This window comes from Polistes canadensis, unplaced genomic scaffold, assembly GCF_001313835.1.
Source record: "Polistes canadensis isolate GaletaPanama2010 unplaced genomic scaffold, ASM131383v1 scaffold_80, whole genome shotgun sequence".
Lineage (NCBI taxonomy): Eukaryota > Metazoa > Arthropoda > Insecta > Hymenoptera > Vespidae > Polistes > Polistes canadensis.
Window position 1 is genome coordinate 184314 of NW_014569627.1, and position 19018 is coordinate 203331.

The 19018-nt window shown below is 34.4% G+C and overlaps 2 protein-coding genes across 8 annotated transcripts in view; both read right to left on the reverse strand.

The window, feature by feature from the left end:
- The window catches only part of LOC106786693 (neurocalcin homolog), a 28527-nt gene extending 9766 nt beyond the window's left edge, over positions 1-18761 (reverse strand). Inside the window, exon 1 of one of the 2 annotated variants that reach the window (XM_014748352.1) lies at positions 18647-18761. The gene's annotated coding sequence lies outside the window, so the exon portion shown is untranslated. Of the gene's footprint in view, positions 1-13099; positions 13179-18646 lie in introns of those variants that run through there. The other variant, XM_014748353.1, reaches the window with a different exon arrangement.
- LOC106786694 (neuronal calcium sensor 2) lies at positions 225-18733 on the reverse strand. 6 transcript variants are annotated; one of them, XM_014748356.1, is made up of 6 exons: positions 17601-17708; positions 16651-16693; positions 4126-4244; positions 3897-4040; positions 2340-2468; positions 225-2197 (listed from the first exon to the last, which is right to left on the reverse strand). In XM_014748356.1, exons 3-6 carry the CDS (start codon positions 4234-4236, stop codon positions 2021-2023), a joined length of 561 nt encoding a protein of 186 aa, XP_014603842.1. In that variant the 5' UTR covers positions 4237-4244; positions 16651-16693; positions 17601-17708; the 3' UTR covers positions 225-2020. The 6 variants fall into 6 exon arrangements, with proteins under 6 accessions (XP_014603842.1, XP_014603840.1, XP_014603841.1 ...); XM_014748354.1 differs by lacking the exons at positions 16651-16693; positions 17601-17708 and adding exons at positions 9914-10442; positions 13100-13186; XM_014748355.1 differs by lacking the exons at positions 16651-16693; positions 17601-17708 and adding exons at positions 9914-10442; positions 10702-10799.
- Positions 18762-19018: the final 257 nt, after the last annotated feature.

Here is a 19018-nt window from a genome sequence, read left to right on the forward strand (position 1 = left end):
AATATATATATATATATATATATATATATATATAATATATATATATAATGTAAAGGTGTTTTATATTGAAAACACGCGCGTATACCAATGAGAAAATGTTATTCTACGACAGCTTGACGTAGCTCGTTCTAATAAAAACACAGAGTTGGTCAAATTCTATCACTAAACAGAGACCAGCCTGTTTTCTTCTCCCTTTTTCTTCTTCTTTTTATTATTTTTTTTTCTTTTTTTCTTTTTTTCCTTTATATTTTTTTTTTCTACTTCTTTTTTGGTTTTGTTTTCTGTTCGTTTACTCCTTTACTTTTGATAAGGAAGTATATAGCTAAAATAATATCCGAAATATTGAAATATATATTCGAATCATTTGTTAATAATTACTACTCGTTCGCGATATTATTTTTTCGAAGTTATTGATGTTCGTAAAATAAAAAGAATGACGTAGGAATACACGATAAAGAGATATTAAAAAGAAAAAGGGAAAAAAAAAGAAATTGTTTGGTAACGCGTGCACGCGATTACTATTAAATATGCACGTCGATGATTTTTTTTTTTTTTCCATCAAAATTTTCGTGTAGAAATAAGAAAAATGCATATATGGCAATAATATTCGTTCGAAAATAATAACAGTTAGAGAATCGACGAATTTTCAAATCTTTTTATCTTCATTATTTTGGCTTGATTTCAAACGACGCGTTTCTCAGATGGAAACAAAAAGATCGTTTGGAAGAATTCATCTGATTCGTTTATTTATTGTGAAGAGCATGTTATGTTAGTTTCAATGGCTTGGCCTTTCCTAACATTGAAATTAAAAAAAAAAAAAAATAAAAGAAATCAATATCCTTTCATTATTTGCATAAAAAGCGATGCGAATATTAACGATTGTTGAACTCGCAATCGGTCGAGTGTGTTTTCGATGTTCATTTTCCTAATTCTTAAAGATTTGGATCGTTCGATAAGCCGCTAAAATTTAGGACTAAGTACATTAATTACATACAAGATGTAATTAATAAATCCTTTCTTCATTAACTTGGACCACATTGGCGCGGTCACCGCGACGATACTTGACAGCTTTTTAAAAATCTTTTCGGTCCAGTGAAATTTATTTAGCGATTTAATTCGGTAATATAACAAATTCAAACGATTATTATTATTATGGGAGTATATCGCAACGAATTTTTATTGCGTGCGTTTTGATGAATCGATTCGCAATCTATTCGATAAAGTAATCGAATTATTTGCTGGTTCACAGATTCGAGTGAGAACAAAATCTGAATAATCAAACGACAAATCTCGCATTATTAAATAACGCGATTGACTTGAAAAAGATTAAACTCGAAGTAAAGTCATGAAAATACACTCGCAGCATATAAGTAGTTTCTGTTATTCGTGTAAGCCTTAATCTCACAAATTATTTTTCAACTTTATCATTTCTTTTCTGTTTTCTTTTTTTAAATATTTTAATTTCCTATCCGCGTGCGCGTGGATTAAGTTCGAATTAAAAATTGTTCGTAAGTTATCGGTCGCTCTTGACGATGATGCTATACCACCACCGGTGCGATCGTTCGTGTCATTACTTTTTTTCGTGTTATCAAGAAATATAAATCATTCGTCGTCGTCGTCGTCGTCGTCGTCAAGTCATAGTCATCGTTATATCTGGTCACATAATCTCATAAAAAGACGGAATTGCTGCGAAGCGTAGAAGACGTTGCAGTGGCGACAAGTGATAATAAAACGGTGGCAACTGTGAAGGTGGTAGTGGTGGTGGTGGTGGTGGTGGTGTTGGTGATGGTATTAAGTGATGGTCGTGGTGGTTTCGATAATTTAATAATAGTGTTCCGTTGAGATGGCGATCGCGTTGGTGTTGATAATAGTAGCGGCGGCAACAGCGGCAACAGCAGCAGCAACGACAGAGATCGTAACAATAATGACGGTAATAATTATTTCATTATTTCAGAAATCCGTCTTAAAAATCGGTCAAGACGTCTGTCAATGTATTTTCTGAGAAATTTGGCCAGTCAGATTAAGGAGCCAACATTTTGGACAATTCTTCGTCTTGAAGACAACCCTTAAGAAATTCTTCTTGCGTCAATTGCCCGTCATGATTTTCATCCATTTTAGCAAATATATTCTTAGTTCTTTCTTCGGCGCTGTCCGCTGGCCTGTTGCTCGAACATGCTCCGAGCATATCGTATATCGCCTGTAACATGAAATATCTCATCGTTATTTCTCCACAAAATATGAGCCAACATAAATAAGGAAGAAATAATAAAAAGGAAGAAGAATAAGAATAAGTAGAAGAAAAAGCATATATCTTGAAACTGATTTATTATAATCCTTACTTGAACGATCTTAGTCATCTCTTGAATATCAATAACGCCATTTCCATCAACGTCGTACATCCGGAATGCCCACTTAAGTTTTTCTTCCGGTGTACCGCAGGACGTAACATCGATGGCTAAGAGAAATTCCTGTAACGAAAGAATGAAGAGAGAGGGCTTTCAATCCTGACGTTTCCCTTTTTATCATTTTTCTTGATTATGATTTTGTCGGTCAGTAAAACGCTTTCTTGATTTCCTCCATTTGAAAAAAGAAATTTGTTCTGGGCATTAGGATGACAAAGGGGAAGGGAGGAATGATCGTGCTTTATAATATCGAGATCATGTCATAGATGAAATATAATACTAGATAAATATAAAACTAGATGAATAGAAAAATAGGAAGGAAAAAGATAGAAAGGATCGAATGTTCGGATGGATATCCGAGGTGAAGCGGAAAAAGTACGGTGGGACAGTTTGGAGAGGTTGCTCGTTTTCGGAGCATGTAGAGTATATAGGTAAAAGTGGGTCAGCTAACGCTCCAAGGTAGATAGTCAACGATGAGAAGGGCTTTGTAGGTAGTGTAAGACGGAGGGAGGATTGCGATAGAAGGGTATGAGGAGAAGGGAGTGGCTTCGCTCTTTGCTCTTTCTGACCTTCGAAGTGTCTCCACTTCTCATATTGACCCAGCAGACACGTCGACCCCTCTAGTCACCCTTCTTCCACACATCACTGATTTCGGTCTTACATTGGGGACATGCTTCTTTATAAAAGTCGCAGAAAAGTCGTCGAAAAGTACCGACTAGAGGAGAGAGAGGGAAGGAAAAGATGGAAGAAAGAGAAAAAGAAAAGGGTAATAGTAAGAAAGAAAGATCTAGGATTGCCTAACCGAAATTACAGAGGGTGAGTGAGCATTTTTCGCGACTTTTTTTGTCTCGGAGCATCGACGTCTCTCGTCTCTCTTCTTTCTTTCTTTCTCTCTCTGCGTGTGACCGAAATTCCGACAGCAAAAGACCCATTGCTATATATACACACACACACGTGTACGTATCTAGATGAAATCGCCTTTTCGTACTTTCACGTGAATGAACCTTTGATCACTGATTTTGCTTAAGCAGGCATAAGTTGTTATTATCCCCACTGTGTTCATAGAATTCGTTTGATCGAATTATGCACGAGAGCTTATTGTTCGTTTGTTTCTTAACTTAACTTTAACAGACTTTATTCGTGATGAAAGCGATCGTTAGTAAAATGATATTTATTGTTGTCGAATACTACGTGTCGTTTCAGTTAAACTCGAATATACTTTTTAATACGAAAGGATTTCGCTTAGAAATAATAACTATGATATTCCCGTTTGAAAGAAAATATGTTATAGTATTGGAAGAAAAAGTGATCGACTGTTCGCCGCGTCAGAGAATATGAAACTTATCAGTTTATAATAATTCTATTAACGACGTGATTCTATAGCATATATTATCTTGGCTATGTAACGTCGTATAATAAAAGACACGCACACCACGCGTTCGAGTAAATGAAATTATCGACGTTCTCTCGTCAATATATAAAAATATCTCTTACCTTAAAGTCGATATAACCGTTTTTATCCATGTCGAATGTGCGGAATACGTGGTCGCAAAATTCTTCCGCATGGCCAGACGGAAAGAACGTTTTATACATGTCCACGAATTTTGCTGGCGTTAATCTGCCGTTAGGACAGTCTTGCTGCAATCATAATAACAAAACCAAATTAAACCAAATTATAGGCACATTTAATATTGTATTTTGGTTTTAGTTGAAATGTACTTACTTTGAATCCTTTGTACCATTCCTTGATTGTGATTTCGTCATATCGCGTGCGTGACTTCAGAAATTCCATATCCTCTTTACTCAACTTATCCTTGCTCCCAAAACAACCCATTTTCAAATCTGAAATAAAACACACGTTATATATTACAAATGTTTCCTATACATTTAAATGAATTTTCGAGTTCTCGATCAAATTTCCCATTAGATTTTCATTCCCACTCCTCTCCATTGTAAACATATAAATTACAAACTAATAGATAATTATTAAAATGAATTATCGTGTTTACAATACCGTAATAATATTCATTCGATTTTATCTTCGATCTTGTCTCGTTGTTATTATTATATTAAATCTACGTTATTCTTGTTGATGATGATGATGATAAAAACGATTTGAACATCGACCAAATTTTCTTTCTTCGTTGAAATCAAAACAATATAAAACAAAATCAATAATTTTAGGGTCTCTCGGATAAGAGTTCCCGATTTGGTTAGTTATACGACGACGGTGAAAGCGAGTTGTGTGTGTCGCAAAGAAGAAACGTACTATACGTTAGGTTTGGCAGGAAATTACGAAGCTCGCGTGCCTAGCATAGTAATCAAAAGTACATAAGAGGAACGTAATGTCGTAATAAAGAGTCTGCTATACGCCGATAAACTTTAAAAAAAGCAATGCGACGGATGTAAGAAGTAAGAGAAGGAAAGAGGAGAATAAGAGAATGAAGGGGAGGAAGGAAAGAGAATCGATCAACCTTAAAAGGGAAGAATTAAATACAAAAGAATTGTATACTACGCTGATAATGTTCATTACTTTAAGATTACTCTTAAACCGTGTTAAAAAAAAAAAAAAAAAAAATGAGAAGAAAGAAGGTAAAAGTAATTAAAGCCCAAGTTTTAGGGTTTCTCAAAATTGTCACTTGAGGGCTAGGATTTTTTTTTTTTTTTTTATATAAATACAATCCACTTTCTTGCTTCTTGACTTTAATCTCAAATGTAGAAAACGTCTTCTCTTACTTATCCTCTTCGTTCTTTTCTTTTCCCCCCATTTTGACTAATTACTCAAATTTCTTTAATAAAATTAGAAAAAAAAATACAAAGATTACTTTGGGCGTATTTGTACATTACTTGGAAGAAAAATAAGAAAAGGGAAACAAAAAAGGATAAACATAAAGATAAAGAAGAGGAAGAAGAGATTTAGGTATAGAAGAAGAATTGAACTATCGAGAAAGGGGGTTGTTTGTTTATCGGTGATTTGGTTTTCTATTAAAAAATAAAAGAAAAAAAATTGGAAGAAGAGCGCAGCATTTAGGAGGAAAAGGAATGGATTGGGTGAGGGGGAGAGAGAGAGAGAAGAAGAGAGATAGGCAAAGGGGATGTAAACGGGAGGAAAACTATATACGTGTACGAGAAGAGAGAGATAAATGGTGGTGCGCGATCTGCATTGGCCGCGCGCACGCAGAGCGCGCAGAGGCCTGGGAACCGCAATCAATATAGCTACAGTCACTCCCACACTAGTATAACACACACTAGTATACAAGTTCGAAATACTCATTTTTCGAAAAACAAATTGATAAAGTAAACCGAAAAATGACAAAGAATCGTGTCAAGTGTAAAATTATTTCTCCGTGTGACCTCGATCAGCCTGATGATGATAATAGCTTGGGATTGGTGTTATACATTTTTAACTAACGTCTTATTATTCGAGATTTACGTATTCCTTTTTTGCATAACAGATCGAAAAAAACAAAATCTATAAATCATGTGAGAGAGAGAAAGAGAGAGAATCCAGGGGATAATATATTGTCTATATGTGTATATGCGAGCATACATATTTTTGCATATATATATGTTTGTATGTACGTATGTATTATACATTTAAAAAACATTATCGTGTGGATTCGAGGGATAATCTCCGATTATATAAATCCTTTGAACTGTACATTATCCGATTTAGGTACATATATGAGAGCAACGGGTTAACTGCAAATACAGGGTGCGTCGTATAACGCTTAACATCTTTTGTGGTATGTTAACAATTTGTATATTTGTGAAATATATCGTTAGAACATTAATAATCGAGTTAATCAAATATCTATTGAAATCATGGTTGAAATTTAACAAAATAAATAATAATAATAATACTAATAATATAACATAAGGATAGAAAATATCAGAGGAACATTAAAGCGAGACTGGAAAGCGTAAGTTAAAAAAGAAATCGTCGGAATGGAAGTCAAACCAATGACACTTTGAAGGTGAAACAAAACGAGTTATACTGTTATAGCAAGATACGTATTACCCAATTAGAAACTTGTGTCGTTTGCAGCCATTATTCCGACTATGCACACGTTCGCTCTCTAGTTGAAAAAGTTTACGAATGCTGTTGCGAGTTTTCAATTTCTATTTCTCTCTCCCTCTCACTCTCTGTTCAACTATTTATCTATTTTTTAATCCACATGAGATATCATTAAAAATAAAAAAATTAGTATGATCATTTTGATTTACATATATATCAATAGGAGAATGAGGGGAACACGCGAAGATAGGATTGATGCAGAGTGTGTCGTTCAATTTGCGTGTTGAATGAAAAACTGTGTTGGCAGCGAGCCATCTCGAATGCGTGTGTTCTTTTTCTATGTTTTTTTTCCCTTCTTTTTTCCTCCTTTTTTTGGGGTTAGAAATCTGCTACATCCCCTCCCCCTACCCCAAGAAAACACGTGCAACTTTACACGATGATGATGAGTCAACTCGGCTCATTATTTACTGAAACGATTACACATTCATAAAACACACTCGTTTGTATTTACGTATACCAGGAGGGTAGATATTCGTACAATGAGTACACGTGTACCTAGAATGTGTATAGGAAAAGGGTTGCTCCAAATATCTCTCTCTCTTTCTTTCTCTCTTTTTCTTTTAGGTCGATCTCGTCGACCGTATCTTTTTTCATCTTTTTCGTCGCGAGTTTTTAATATCGACCTTATTAAAGAACGCGGGCTCGTGTATACGAGAAAAAAGAGAAAAAAGAAAAAAAGAGAAAGAAAAAGATAGAGATATGGCTTAGAAATAAAATTTCTCATTTATCCTTTACACTTTACTGATTCTGAATATAAAAAAAAAACAAAAAAAAAACAAAAAAAAGAAGTAAAGAAACAAGGAGAAAAAAAATCATGCAACGTATCGCACGAAGAAAAACACGATATTGGCTGAGACTAAAGAAAAGATCAAAAAAGGGGTAAAGAGAAAAAAAAAATTCTGAGGAAAAGGGACTTTTAGAGAGAAAGAGAGAGATACTGCTTCGGGTATGCGCGCACACACACACAAACACATAGAAACTACGCATACACATATGCCACGTCGGAGTAGGACTTAATGACAGGATTATCTGATAATGCACGTGCTCGCTTAAGGCGACCATTACGAACATTACACGAAGTAAATTGCTCGTATAATTCCCCGTTTCTTTTTCCTTCCTCCTTCTTCTTTTTCTTCTTAAGATTTTTTAAAAACAAAAAGGGATACAAGACTACGTTTTTATAAAAACAATAGTTATCATCCTTTAATAATATTAACTCAAGGGAAATGGAACGGAAAATGTAGTTTTCAGCAGGTGAATTCATTCTTTCGATTTATCAAAGATGGAAATAGAAAGGCTCGGATATTAAAATTGCAAATTTCACGTCTATATCATTAAGAAGATCTACAAACGAGGCCGGATTAAGGATTCAACGTTGCGCCAGATATTCAATCGTACTTTTACTCGATCCGACTTCAATCGTAAGAATATTTTATCGTCGTCCTAAGAAAAAAATTGGTTCGTAATATAGACGAGACGAGACGTTGATTCATTACGATCAAACCCGTCACGTTGTAATCTTAAACGTTCGATCGTTTTTATTTTCCATTTTCGTCCAGCGGAATTCAATTATCGTGGATCTTTTTGCGATCATTTAAATTCCTTTAACTTTCGACGAAGTAGCTTATTATACTGCACGCAATATTATAGACATATATATATATTTTTTTTTTTTTCCTTGTTCAGGTTTATATAAGAAAAGAAGAAAATTAGTATCGTGCACGTAAAATGGACAACAATGAGGAAAATTGAAATTCAATTTATGTATGTAGATATATAAGTCGTGCGAGCAGCGTCAAAAATTTCTTTCTTCCCCTCCCCCGACAGGAAAATTGATGTGCCTGTAAATCATTTCGTGGAGCCCAAGAAAGAAGATATTATTGTTGTTGAAGAGAAGGAGGAAGGAGGAGAATAAGAAAATAATAAAACACGAAATACGTGAGAGGAGATGTGATGTACGATTTTAGCACGAAAGTGCGATTTGTCAAAACGTCTTAAATCAAATGGATGATGTTATTCGCGATGCGTTACGCGTGCGAAGGGTGAGAAATTTATTAGATTCGTTAATGAAATGTTTCATCGTAGATAAAAAAGAAAGAAAAAAAAGAAAAAAAAAGGCCACGCTTATTTATAACAATTTTCATTTTTATTTCGTTATCACGTTTGTTCTCATTAATCAATTAATATCCACTTTCTCGTTTCCGTTGTTCTATTCCTAAAATTAAAACAAATTGATAATAACACACGCTCGCAAGTCATTTCTGTAATTAATCTTTTGGTCTTTACACAAAATATTAATAAACGTGAACGTATAAATGTAACTTCGAAGAATACCGCGTGACACGTTATTACAATTTTTAATTTGCATCGCGTGATAATCAAATATTCTATCATCGGGGCGTGTTTCCACGCTAGTTAATAGAGATCCTCTTTCCGAAATAAATGATCTAATCATTTTAAGTAAATATACGTCATCGATGGAGAACGTTTGATTAAATGTATAAATATTATGAGTGTGTAAATAAAAGAAGAAAATTAAAAAAGAGAAAAATAAAGTAATAACCGGCTATCAATTTACTTCTAGAACATACAAAACATTATTATAGCAATCATACCGACATTTATTTTATTATTTGAAATAGCGATTATCACACATCATCGCTGAATAACGCAAAATAGCTATAGGTGTTTCCTTATCGTTAGATCGTATCGTAGGAAACAAATGTATGGAAGGAGAACAAGGGGCTGTGATTGCGGTCTCTCGAGGAATACAATAGTGTGATGCATCATGTATGACAATAATCTGACAATGAGACGTGATTATCGGTGTCTTTTGCTTTTAAATGCTACTTTGCTGCTAACCACTATTCACAGTCGAATAGAAATCCATAGAGAGTGACAAGTGTTGTGATTATTTGGATTTGGTTCACGTTTAACCATTATTAAGATGCTCGTATAATCTTTATAATCAAACGAGTATAAAATATTACTGACTCATTTTCTTCCTTTTCCAGGACCTTCCAATATAACGGTACAATAGTATATATAACGATAAATGATGTTACAGAAAATGAAAGTACGTAGATACATAAAATATAACATTCGAACGTTTTGATATTCCTTTCCGGTTAATTACTCGCTGAAAACATCCTAGATTAAGACTTCTCAAGACCTATCTGTCGACGCATTATAGGGGATCGTAAAAATTTGAGCATGATTTGAATACATTCATTTAATTCCTAGTTTATATACGCCTGTAATACCATGGAGCGGTGAAAAAAAAAGAAAGAGGGGTATCGCCGAACAACAAAGGTTTGAGAAGCCCTGTTGTTTTAGATCGTTACAAAATTCTTATCTCTGAAAAGAAGAAGAAGGAAAAAAAAAAGGAAAAAAAGGAAAAAAAAAAGGGGAAAAAAATGTATCGTACACTTACCGCTCGTTGTGTCGTATCAAATACGGGGGTGAAAGTCGTCGGACTCGTATATTTCGATAATATACTCGTGGCAATTACTACTCGCTAGGAAAAAATTCTCTTCGGTGCGTTGTTGTTGGTCGTTATTATTATTATATGAATTAAAAGGTGGGGGTGGTCTCTTGGTGTATCACTCTTAAAACAGCGACGTTAAAAACTCGTTACAAGTGCACGCGTCGCGATTCGATCGATGTACAACACACGCGCACTTCACCGTGCTGCTGTAACAACGATGAAGAAGAAGAAGAACAGGAGGAGAAGGAGGACGACGACAACAACGACGACGATGACGACGACAACAACAACAACAATCCAACAAACGACGACAACTCACACACGCGACACGAAATATATAAAATGGTCTGGTCATTAGGATTCAAAGGCATCACCTCTTTCACAATGTGAACGAACGAACGAACGAACAATATTCCGATTATTATACGCACGAACGTTCTTTTTCACTTTTCAATTCGTCCTTTCTCCCCTTCCCCTGTATCAAAATTTCATTCTTATACAATATCTAATGGCGATGAAAAAGAAAGTAAAAGAAAGAGAAAGAGAAAGAGAGAGAGAAATAGAGAATAGATAGAGAAAATAAGAACAAAATCTTTTTAATATTTTTTATGTGCGCTTTCAAATAAGGGATGATCCTTTAGCCGGGCTAAAAGTCACCTCCCTCCCCCTCTCATTCTCTCATCCAATTCCTTAAGAATTTGCTACAAATTCTTTTTTTTCTTCTATACACCTACACTATTCGATCTCCGTATTGATTCTTCTCCAAGTGTATTATTCATATATACAATTTGCCAATACATACTTGACTTTTTATCAGATATTTTTATAAAATCTATTTTAAAAAACAATACCTCTAACTATTATTTAAGGTCAGCAATGAAAGATTTTGTTGATCGTTTGTTCCTTTTTTTTCCTTCTTTCTTTATCCCCACCCAATGTCATGGCTCGATCAACTTCGATGATATTTAAATGATCAAATTAACCCTTGACTTTTGAAGAACATTTTTTTAAACTACAGTGTAATGTCAATCTTTGACGTAAAACAGCGTGAGATAAAATTAACTTTGTTTCAAAATGTTATCTTTTTATTTGTATATTTTATTGATATATATCAAGCGAAGGAAAATATACTACTACGATAATAATACTGTTCGCGCGTTAACGAAAAATAATACTACGAATAATAAAACGAAAGACAAACTCTTTTTCTCTGGCGTTTGATCGCATGATTCTATTTCAAAAATGCAACGATATTAGATACAAGTGTATACTATAAGGATCGTTAGAATTAGAAACGCTAAATGGAAATGTTTAGCAACGATAATGCTAGTTCATTTCGCTGTGAGTTTTAGTTTGAAGAAGCGGTATATACATATGTACCACTTGTGTACCTTACAACTCGTTCTTGTTTTTTACAGTACTTCTAATACATATATACACGAGTAGAAAAAGAGAAAGAAAGAGAGAGAGAGAGAGAGAGAGAGAAGGCAAAGATTAAAAAAAAAAAAGGAAAAAAGATAATAATTAATATCGCTTGGTTTAAGCCACAATAAAGTCATTTATGAAAGATCGAGTTTTTTATATTAGGACAAAAGAAAAGCGAGTGAAAGAGATTTTAAACAGAGAGAGAGAGAGAGAGAATGGGATAAAAAAAAAAAAAAAGAACGGAGAAAGAAAAGAAAAAAGGGTGTCAAAGCGAAAAAGGAGAATAAAAGTGTTGGAGATAGAAAAAAGATAATGGCGTTGGAAGTTAAGCAAATTTTTCTTCCAAAAAGAAACAAGGAAAAAAAAAAGAAATAGAGAATAATGTTGTTTTATCCCCCTCGAAGTTTCACCCTTTTCTTTCTAACGTGTAACTCCATGTAGGCGTGTTCGTTTACGCGAACGCAAGTACGCGTAAATTCGCGTGTTACTCGCAGCTATTAGAAACGCATACAAACGGAGTAAGTGCGTGTATGTGTGCGTGTATATACTTATGTATATATTTTCGCATAATATGATGTGTGCATACACTTGTATCATATAAACGGTGCTCTCTTTGTTCGTCATTCTAACTCGTACCCTCGTAACTAGTAGTTTTATTCAGTCCGTTCTACAAGCACGAACGCCTACGCAAGTAACATTATGTACTTTTTTGTTCTTTTTTTATTCCTTTATATATCGTACTTTCCAACTGCGTAGGGATCGTATAACGATTAAAAGGAACAAAAGTAAAATAAAACAAACAAAGAAAAATAAAAAAACCTCTTGTGCTAATAATTCTTTCTCTTTGTCAATCTTACCCTTCCTCTCTCTCTCTCTCTCTTCTCCACAAGCAATACAAAAAAAAATGTAGAAAAAAGAAAATTAAACATAATTGAACGCTTTCTTACGCATAAATTATAATTAACCTTAACCAACCCCTCTATGATATAAGAAGAAAAAAAAAAGAGAGACTTCCTCTTTTTAACTCGAATGCCGAGGTCGATCGTGTCCTGTGCTAAGAAAACGAAGCGATAATGTCTTTTTTGCGCTTTTGCCCTTCCTCCTTTTACTCTAACTCCTTCTCTCGTGCTCCTTTAATTGTTAACGCTTCGTGCGAGGGCGAGATCGATGCGATCTGGATAAAAGGGAAAAGAGGAGGAAGACGAAGAGGGTAGGTGGAGTAGTGCTAAAGGGAAGGAGGTGAAATGACGGATGTAGGAGAAGGTGGGGGTGAAGTTGCACGAGAGAGAAAGAGAGAGAGAAAACGCTAAGGGTGCCAAGGGTTCGCAATGCGCGCGCGTGCGACCAACAGACGAAGAAGACGAAGGAAGAGAAAGAGAGAGAGAGAGAGAGGCACATATACATATATATATTAGACATAGAAAAAGAAAGAGAGAGGAAAAGATATACAATATATAATTGGAAAAGAAGATAAAGATAAATAGATAGATAGAAAAAAAAAGACAAACAGAGAGAGAGAAAAAGAGAAAATATATATATATATATATATATTTGTGTGTGTGTGTGTATAATACACTAACGAGTAGAAGATTAGAGAAAGAGAGAAAGAGAGAAAGAGAGAGAGAGAGAGAGAAAGAGAGAGAGAGAAAGAGAGAGAGAGATAGACACAGATAATGTTAAAAAGTGATATCTGTATGAAAATCTCACAGATTCGGCAGGGTCGCGTGTACTTCGTATCGCGTACGAATGCGGCGGAGGTACTAGTTAGAGGTAGGCAAAAGCGACGGAGCCGAGGTTCTGTCTGCCCGAAGCTGATCCTGCGTGTTAAACGAACCGCCCCCACTTATTCCGCTCCACCCCTTTCCCAACAGAAAGAAAGAGGGAGAGAGAGGGAGAGAGAAAGAGAGAGCACACTTATACACACGAATACACATATATACGTAAAAGATAACACCCAGTACACACATACACCTAGCCACAACGTTCCCTCTTTCGTCTTCTATCTTCCAGCACCGCGAAAGAGGCGCTACCTTCGCGCGTTAACCATTTTCTACCCCCACCATCGAATTCTACGTTTCTCTCTCTTGTGCTTGCTTGCTTTTACCATAACTATAACTTTAACTATAACTTTAGCTCTAGCTCTCTCTCTCTCTCTCTCTCTCTCTCTCTCGTACTTGCATTTACACACGCGACATTGACGTTTTAACCGTTAACGAGTCCCTGATAGTCATGTCAATTCGAATCCAGCAATTCTAGTACCCTTAATATCAGGAGCAAACGTCAACCGACAAGCTCGTAGAAAATGGATCTGAATGAGCTTCCCGAGAAAACGTCGTGGCAACTATCAACAAAACGGCGAAATAGATTTTTTTTCTCTCTTTGAGAGAAAAATACGGTTAGACGATAGACGTTTTATACACGATTTGGTGAGAGGGGGTAGCGAATTCATTGAGATTGATCATTTTACTGAATTCTCTGGCTCCATTTCTTTCTTTTCTTCTTTCTTCTTTTTGAAATGAAACTTCTTAGACGACGGTAACGATAAAATGTTATAAAACGACATGAAGAGAGAAGGAGCATAAAGGTAGGAAGAAAAAGAATAAGATAAAACCTTCAGTCGATCGACAATAGAACGAGATTATCGAAGGTTCTAGTGTTAGAGTGATGTGTGTGTCTGTGGGTGTATCAGAATCACTTTATATATACCTAATAAAATAAGAATAATACAAAATACATTTGTTTGAAAATGACATATCTATTAATATACTTTGAATATTAGTTTAAACAATTTAAAATATTAGCAAAGTACATTAAAATGTTCGATATACCTTAAATAATTAATAATTAATCGAAAGAAACACGGAGTATAAGTTCGACGCACCGTCTTTTCAAAATTCCCCCCCCTCCCCATTAGACTGGCTCGAAGTTCTTTATGAAAGTCGATCAAATATATTTTATTGATTTTTGTTTATATGACTTTCCGAAGACTACATATGTATACAGAAAATAATATATATTCGTATAATAAATAGAATTTCCCTATTTGGAAAGTCATATAAATAAAAATCAATAAAAGAAATATAACCGACTTTCATAGAAGACAACGGGACAGTCTAACAGCGGATTTCGAAGAGGAAGGGTCGTCGAACTTATATTCCGTGCTTCTACACTACAAATATACATTTTTTTTTATTATTTAACAATTAATTTAAATATATCGCACACTCTAACGTACTCTACTAATACTTTCAATTATTTCAACTAAAATACATTTTTTTATTTTTTATTTACAGTGATAACTTCGAGTTTTTTATTTTCATCTAATAAAATATCAGATCGAAATTGTTTAATATTCGAAGTATATTAATAGATATGTCATTTTTAAACAAATGTACTTTGTATTATTATTCTTACTTTTTTAAGGGACACCCACCGTATATATATGAATCAATTGATTATTTTATTATACATGATTATATGAGTTTCACTTGTATCGTGCGTGGAGACCATGAACATTATTTTGTTCTTTTTATTAAGATTATCGTTGGTTGATGGATCGAATCCTGTCTCGATATCACTAGAATTATTTATGGCTGATCGGTTGATTGGCAATTTTTTAACGAGGGAATAAAAATCTTGAAAGAAAAGGGTGAAAGAAAAGCGTTGAAACCTTGACGATTTAATCGTTACTCTGCTTAAGGAAAAATATAAAGATTTCTGATACGAATAAAACGTTCACGTTAGATGCAAGCATTTTACATTTACACACGAAACCAAAAACGTTCAAGGGTACGAAATATATGTATATATGTGGCTTGAAAAGGAATGGGAATCGAAATGGCAAATGCAGAAAAGCAGTAAGTCAAGGACAAGAGAATCTTAAAGGAATGAATATTTAGAGACGAAATCCTTTTCTATTTTGTTTTCAATATCTTTCTCTATCTTTTTATGTATTGGATTGAGAAGACAAATTTTTCTTCGTATTTTCTAGGCAAATGGCTTTAATTAGATTTGGCATTACTTGTATGCGTTTTGAAGCTGACACATCACAAAGTAATTAAAAAAGCGGCGCATATTTAATTTAATAAAGTTCATTTAAAATATTAAAAGACCTCGTTTAACTTTTGCATTAAAATACTAAGAAACTTGTGTTCGCCCAATTTAATATTTAATCCTTTATCTCTCTTATTTTTCTCTTCTTTAAAAAATGACTTGAAACGATCATAATCATTTAATACAAATTAAATTCTCTTTTTTCTACGAATTTATATCAAGAAAGATAATAATCGTTTGTGCAATAAACGATTTGATTAAAGATAAAAATTGGAATCAAGAAAACGTTCAAGGGAATGAAATTAAACGATAAGTTCTTTGGTACGACAAACGAAATTAGATTATTCGATATGGTGGAAACGAAAAGACAAAGGTAAACTTTCCGCAGATAATGTGTGTGTTTGTGAGTCATTGGTCCAAAAATAACAGCTATTCTAAGGTATACACAACGGTGCTGAAAAATAAGAATAAACGAGAAGAAAAATTCGTTAAAAAATATTATATATCCATTGGGAGATGGAGAAGATTTTGCTGCTCCTAGAGGAAGACTTCTTCTCCCTTCCAATGGCGTCTGAAAATATTGTGTCGTGCTAAATCTCGCCATAATTTTATAAGGCAAACTGATACAATGTAAAATCCAAAATCAATTTATATCAGTTAAAAAATTCATAAACATTTTAAAGATCAATAACAATCGTTCATTTCTCTTGAAATTTCGGCCATTCAAAATGGCGTATTCCGAAAATAATTTCTATCTAACCTTTGATGTACAGCACAATGAAACATTGTCGAATATTGTGTAGATTCGCATCAATGAAGATCAGAACAGAAGCTTTGAAAACAATATGTACGACGAAGGTACAGATATAAATGTAAGGGCGGCGGCACAAGCATAAGCCCAAAGTTTTTCGAATGGCTGTTTTATTCCAATTCGTTCGTTCGAAAAAACAAGGTCGAGATGTCTCTTGTTTTTTCTTTTTCTTTTTCATTTTCAGGCTGTATTAGCGAAGTGCAGTTAAAATATACCGCATTCGCATTTTAGTCACGTTCGATCGGTACAATCGTAAATCAATAGAATTGCGTTGATATATACAATATTAAATATTAATCAAATATATTGTTTTTTTTAGGTCAGATAAAAATATGACAGCATACTAAAAATTATGTTACAAATATAAATAAATACCAAGTGTAGATAATCTCACCTTACTGGTTATCAGCATCGTTGCATGTAACATAATTGACTTCCTGAAACAAATGCATAAATTATGTTGGTACTCTTGCTTCCAACATATATTGATTTTGCATAAACATACTTAAATTTTATTTTTATATAATTGCCAATGCTTTTATTGATTCTCTAAAAAGACACAAGAATCGGTAAAATTAAAGTGTTCATTTCTCTGAAAGTTAATATTAGCCATAATGAAACTATTGGCAATCATCAGCATCTGGCTACTACCGTATTTTACATCTAGCAACTATTTTCAAACATAATGAGTTAGAAATCAAGCTTTCCAAGAGAATCTGGCTGTGCCTACGAATAGCATTCAAGCAAATACATTACATTGGAAGAATCGCAAGGAAATGTCTCAATGTTACAAAGGAGTCATTTAAGAAGATTGATTTAACCCACTTAGAATAATAACTGCATCGTGTATTGTACTATAAATCTTTCAGGATTAAGAAAAAATCCAGAAAAAAAGGATTGAAGAAGAGAATCTCGGTGGTATAACAATGTTAAACTTCCTTTCAAGAATAATTAAAAAAAAAAAGTTTCTACCCTTTTTGATAAGAATAGATTTAAAACAGGAAACGTGTTTTGCGATTAGGTCTTGTCGATGAAATGAAGGACGAACAAAAAGGAACAACATGTTAAAATGAAATAAGATAAAATATATAGATATGTGATATGCAGGGTGAAATAAAAGTCGGTTTCTCCAAAAAAGCTTTTACACAAACACCACCAACCTTCAGTTGTGTTCCGTTATATGTACATCGGTAATTAAACTATATGAATTGCGTATTCAGTATAATGGACATCAATTGAAACAAATTATGTAAATATAAATGCACAGAAAATGAATAGTTTGTTTAGATGTTATTTTAAGGAAAACGACTTTGATCTCAGGCTGCATTTTCTATTTGAACTTACAGACAAAATGAGGTCACGTCCAGAGATAACAAGGACGCATTTGAGAATAGGTTGATGTTATTGGTACACTTCGTAGACCGCATGGCCGGTAAACGTCAAACGTTTTACGTTACGTTACGTATTATTGCTGTCACCGCCTCCTCCTCCTCCTCCTACGCCTTCGCCACCGCCTCCACCATCACCTCCACCATCACCTCCACCATCCCACCATCCATCCTTTCCATCCATCCGCCTTCACCTTTTCCTCCGTCATCAGTCGTCGCCAACCGCACCATCCCGCCATCGTCTCTTTCGTTATCGTTATTGCATTGTCGAGACTTATTTTTTGTACTCTTCTTCATGTTTAAGTACACGCGCGAAGAGACACTCACTCTCGACCTTCTTCCGAAATAAGACCGGAACAATTGGACCATTCACAGAGGTGCTGTTTTTTATTTCTTTCCTTTCAAAATGATTTCTTTTCGCGTGCAGCCGAATTAATATGGCAAAAAGGTGCCACGCAATTTTATCAAAGCACATCCGTTTTATATTTTATTTATCGCATATATCACACATAGTGTACGTAGTAGGATATTCGTACTCTCTCTCTCTCTCTCTCTTTCATATGCATACATACACATTACACATAATAATATACTTACTTACACACAGTACGCTCACGCATTCTCTCTCTCTCTCTCTCTCTCTCTCTCTTTCGCATTCATCCCCTACCCCTGCCGCTCCCTTGGTTTTCTCCTCTCACCTAGCGCATCACGCAGCACTATAATACGCGCGCGCACTCTTCCGCTTTTGCTTTTCAATGATATTCTATCCATCTTAGGAAATAATATTCATACCTGTGTATTTTCAGTGATTTTCTACGCGTTAATAATAAATATCAATCGCCGACTAACCTCTCTACTCTCGCGTCAAACTGTAAGTACGTACGAGCGAATTTTGAAGTTCTACGACCGAACGATTCTCGCGTACAATGATTTTCTGACACCAGACAATTAATTGAATGAAAAATTAAGGATGAAAAATGATCATAAATATGTCTTACTGACCTATGCCTCGCACGTCAATCTGTCGTCACGATTACTAAACGAATTCAAAACATTTCCGCGATACTGGCTTCTGCAGACATCACGACGGTAGCCATATTGAAATCCCGATTCCGCGGACCATCGACAAAGCGTTTGAACTAGAGATCAAATCGTATTGGTTAATACCGGAATGGCGCTTGGAACATTAATGACATCTGCTACCGTTCTAGGTACTAAAGTTATGATTCTACCTTATAAAAATTTTAAAATGAAATGTTTAAAATAACAAAAATAAAATGATCATTAAAGTTTTATTATACATTTTTTAATTTTATGTATAAATGAAGAATAAATTATAATTTTGTATTTGTGACATGCAAATTATATCGTTGC

Coding starts and splice junctions, on each gene's coding strand:
- LOC106786694 (XM_014748359.1), bottom strand. CDS start 4,236: ATGGGTTGTTTTGGGAGCAAGGATAAGTTGAGTAAAGAGGATATGGAA. Junction 4,041..4,125: donor AATGGTACAAAGGATTCAAA/GTAAGTACATTT, acceptor TTATGATTGCAG/CAAGACTGTCCTAACGGCAG. Junction 2,469..3,896: donor ACGGTTATATCGACTTTAAG/GTAAGAGATATT, acceptor CTTTCGTTACAG/GAATTTCTCTTAGCCATCGA.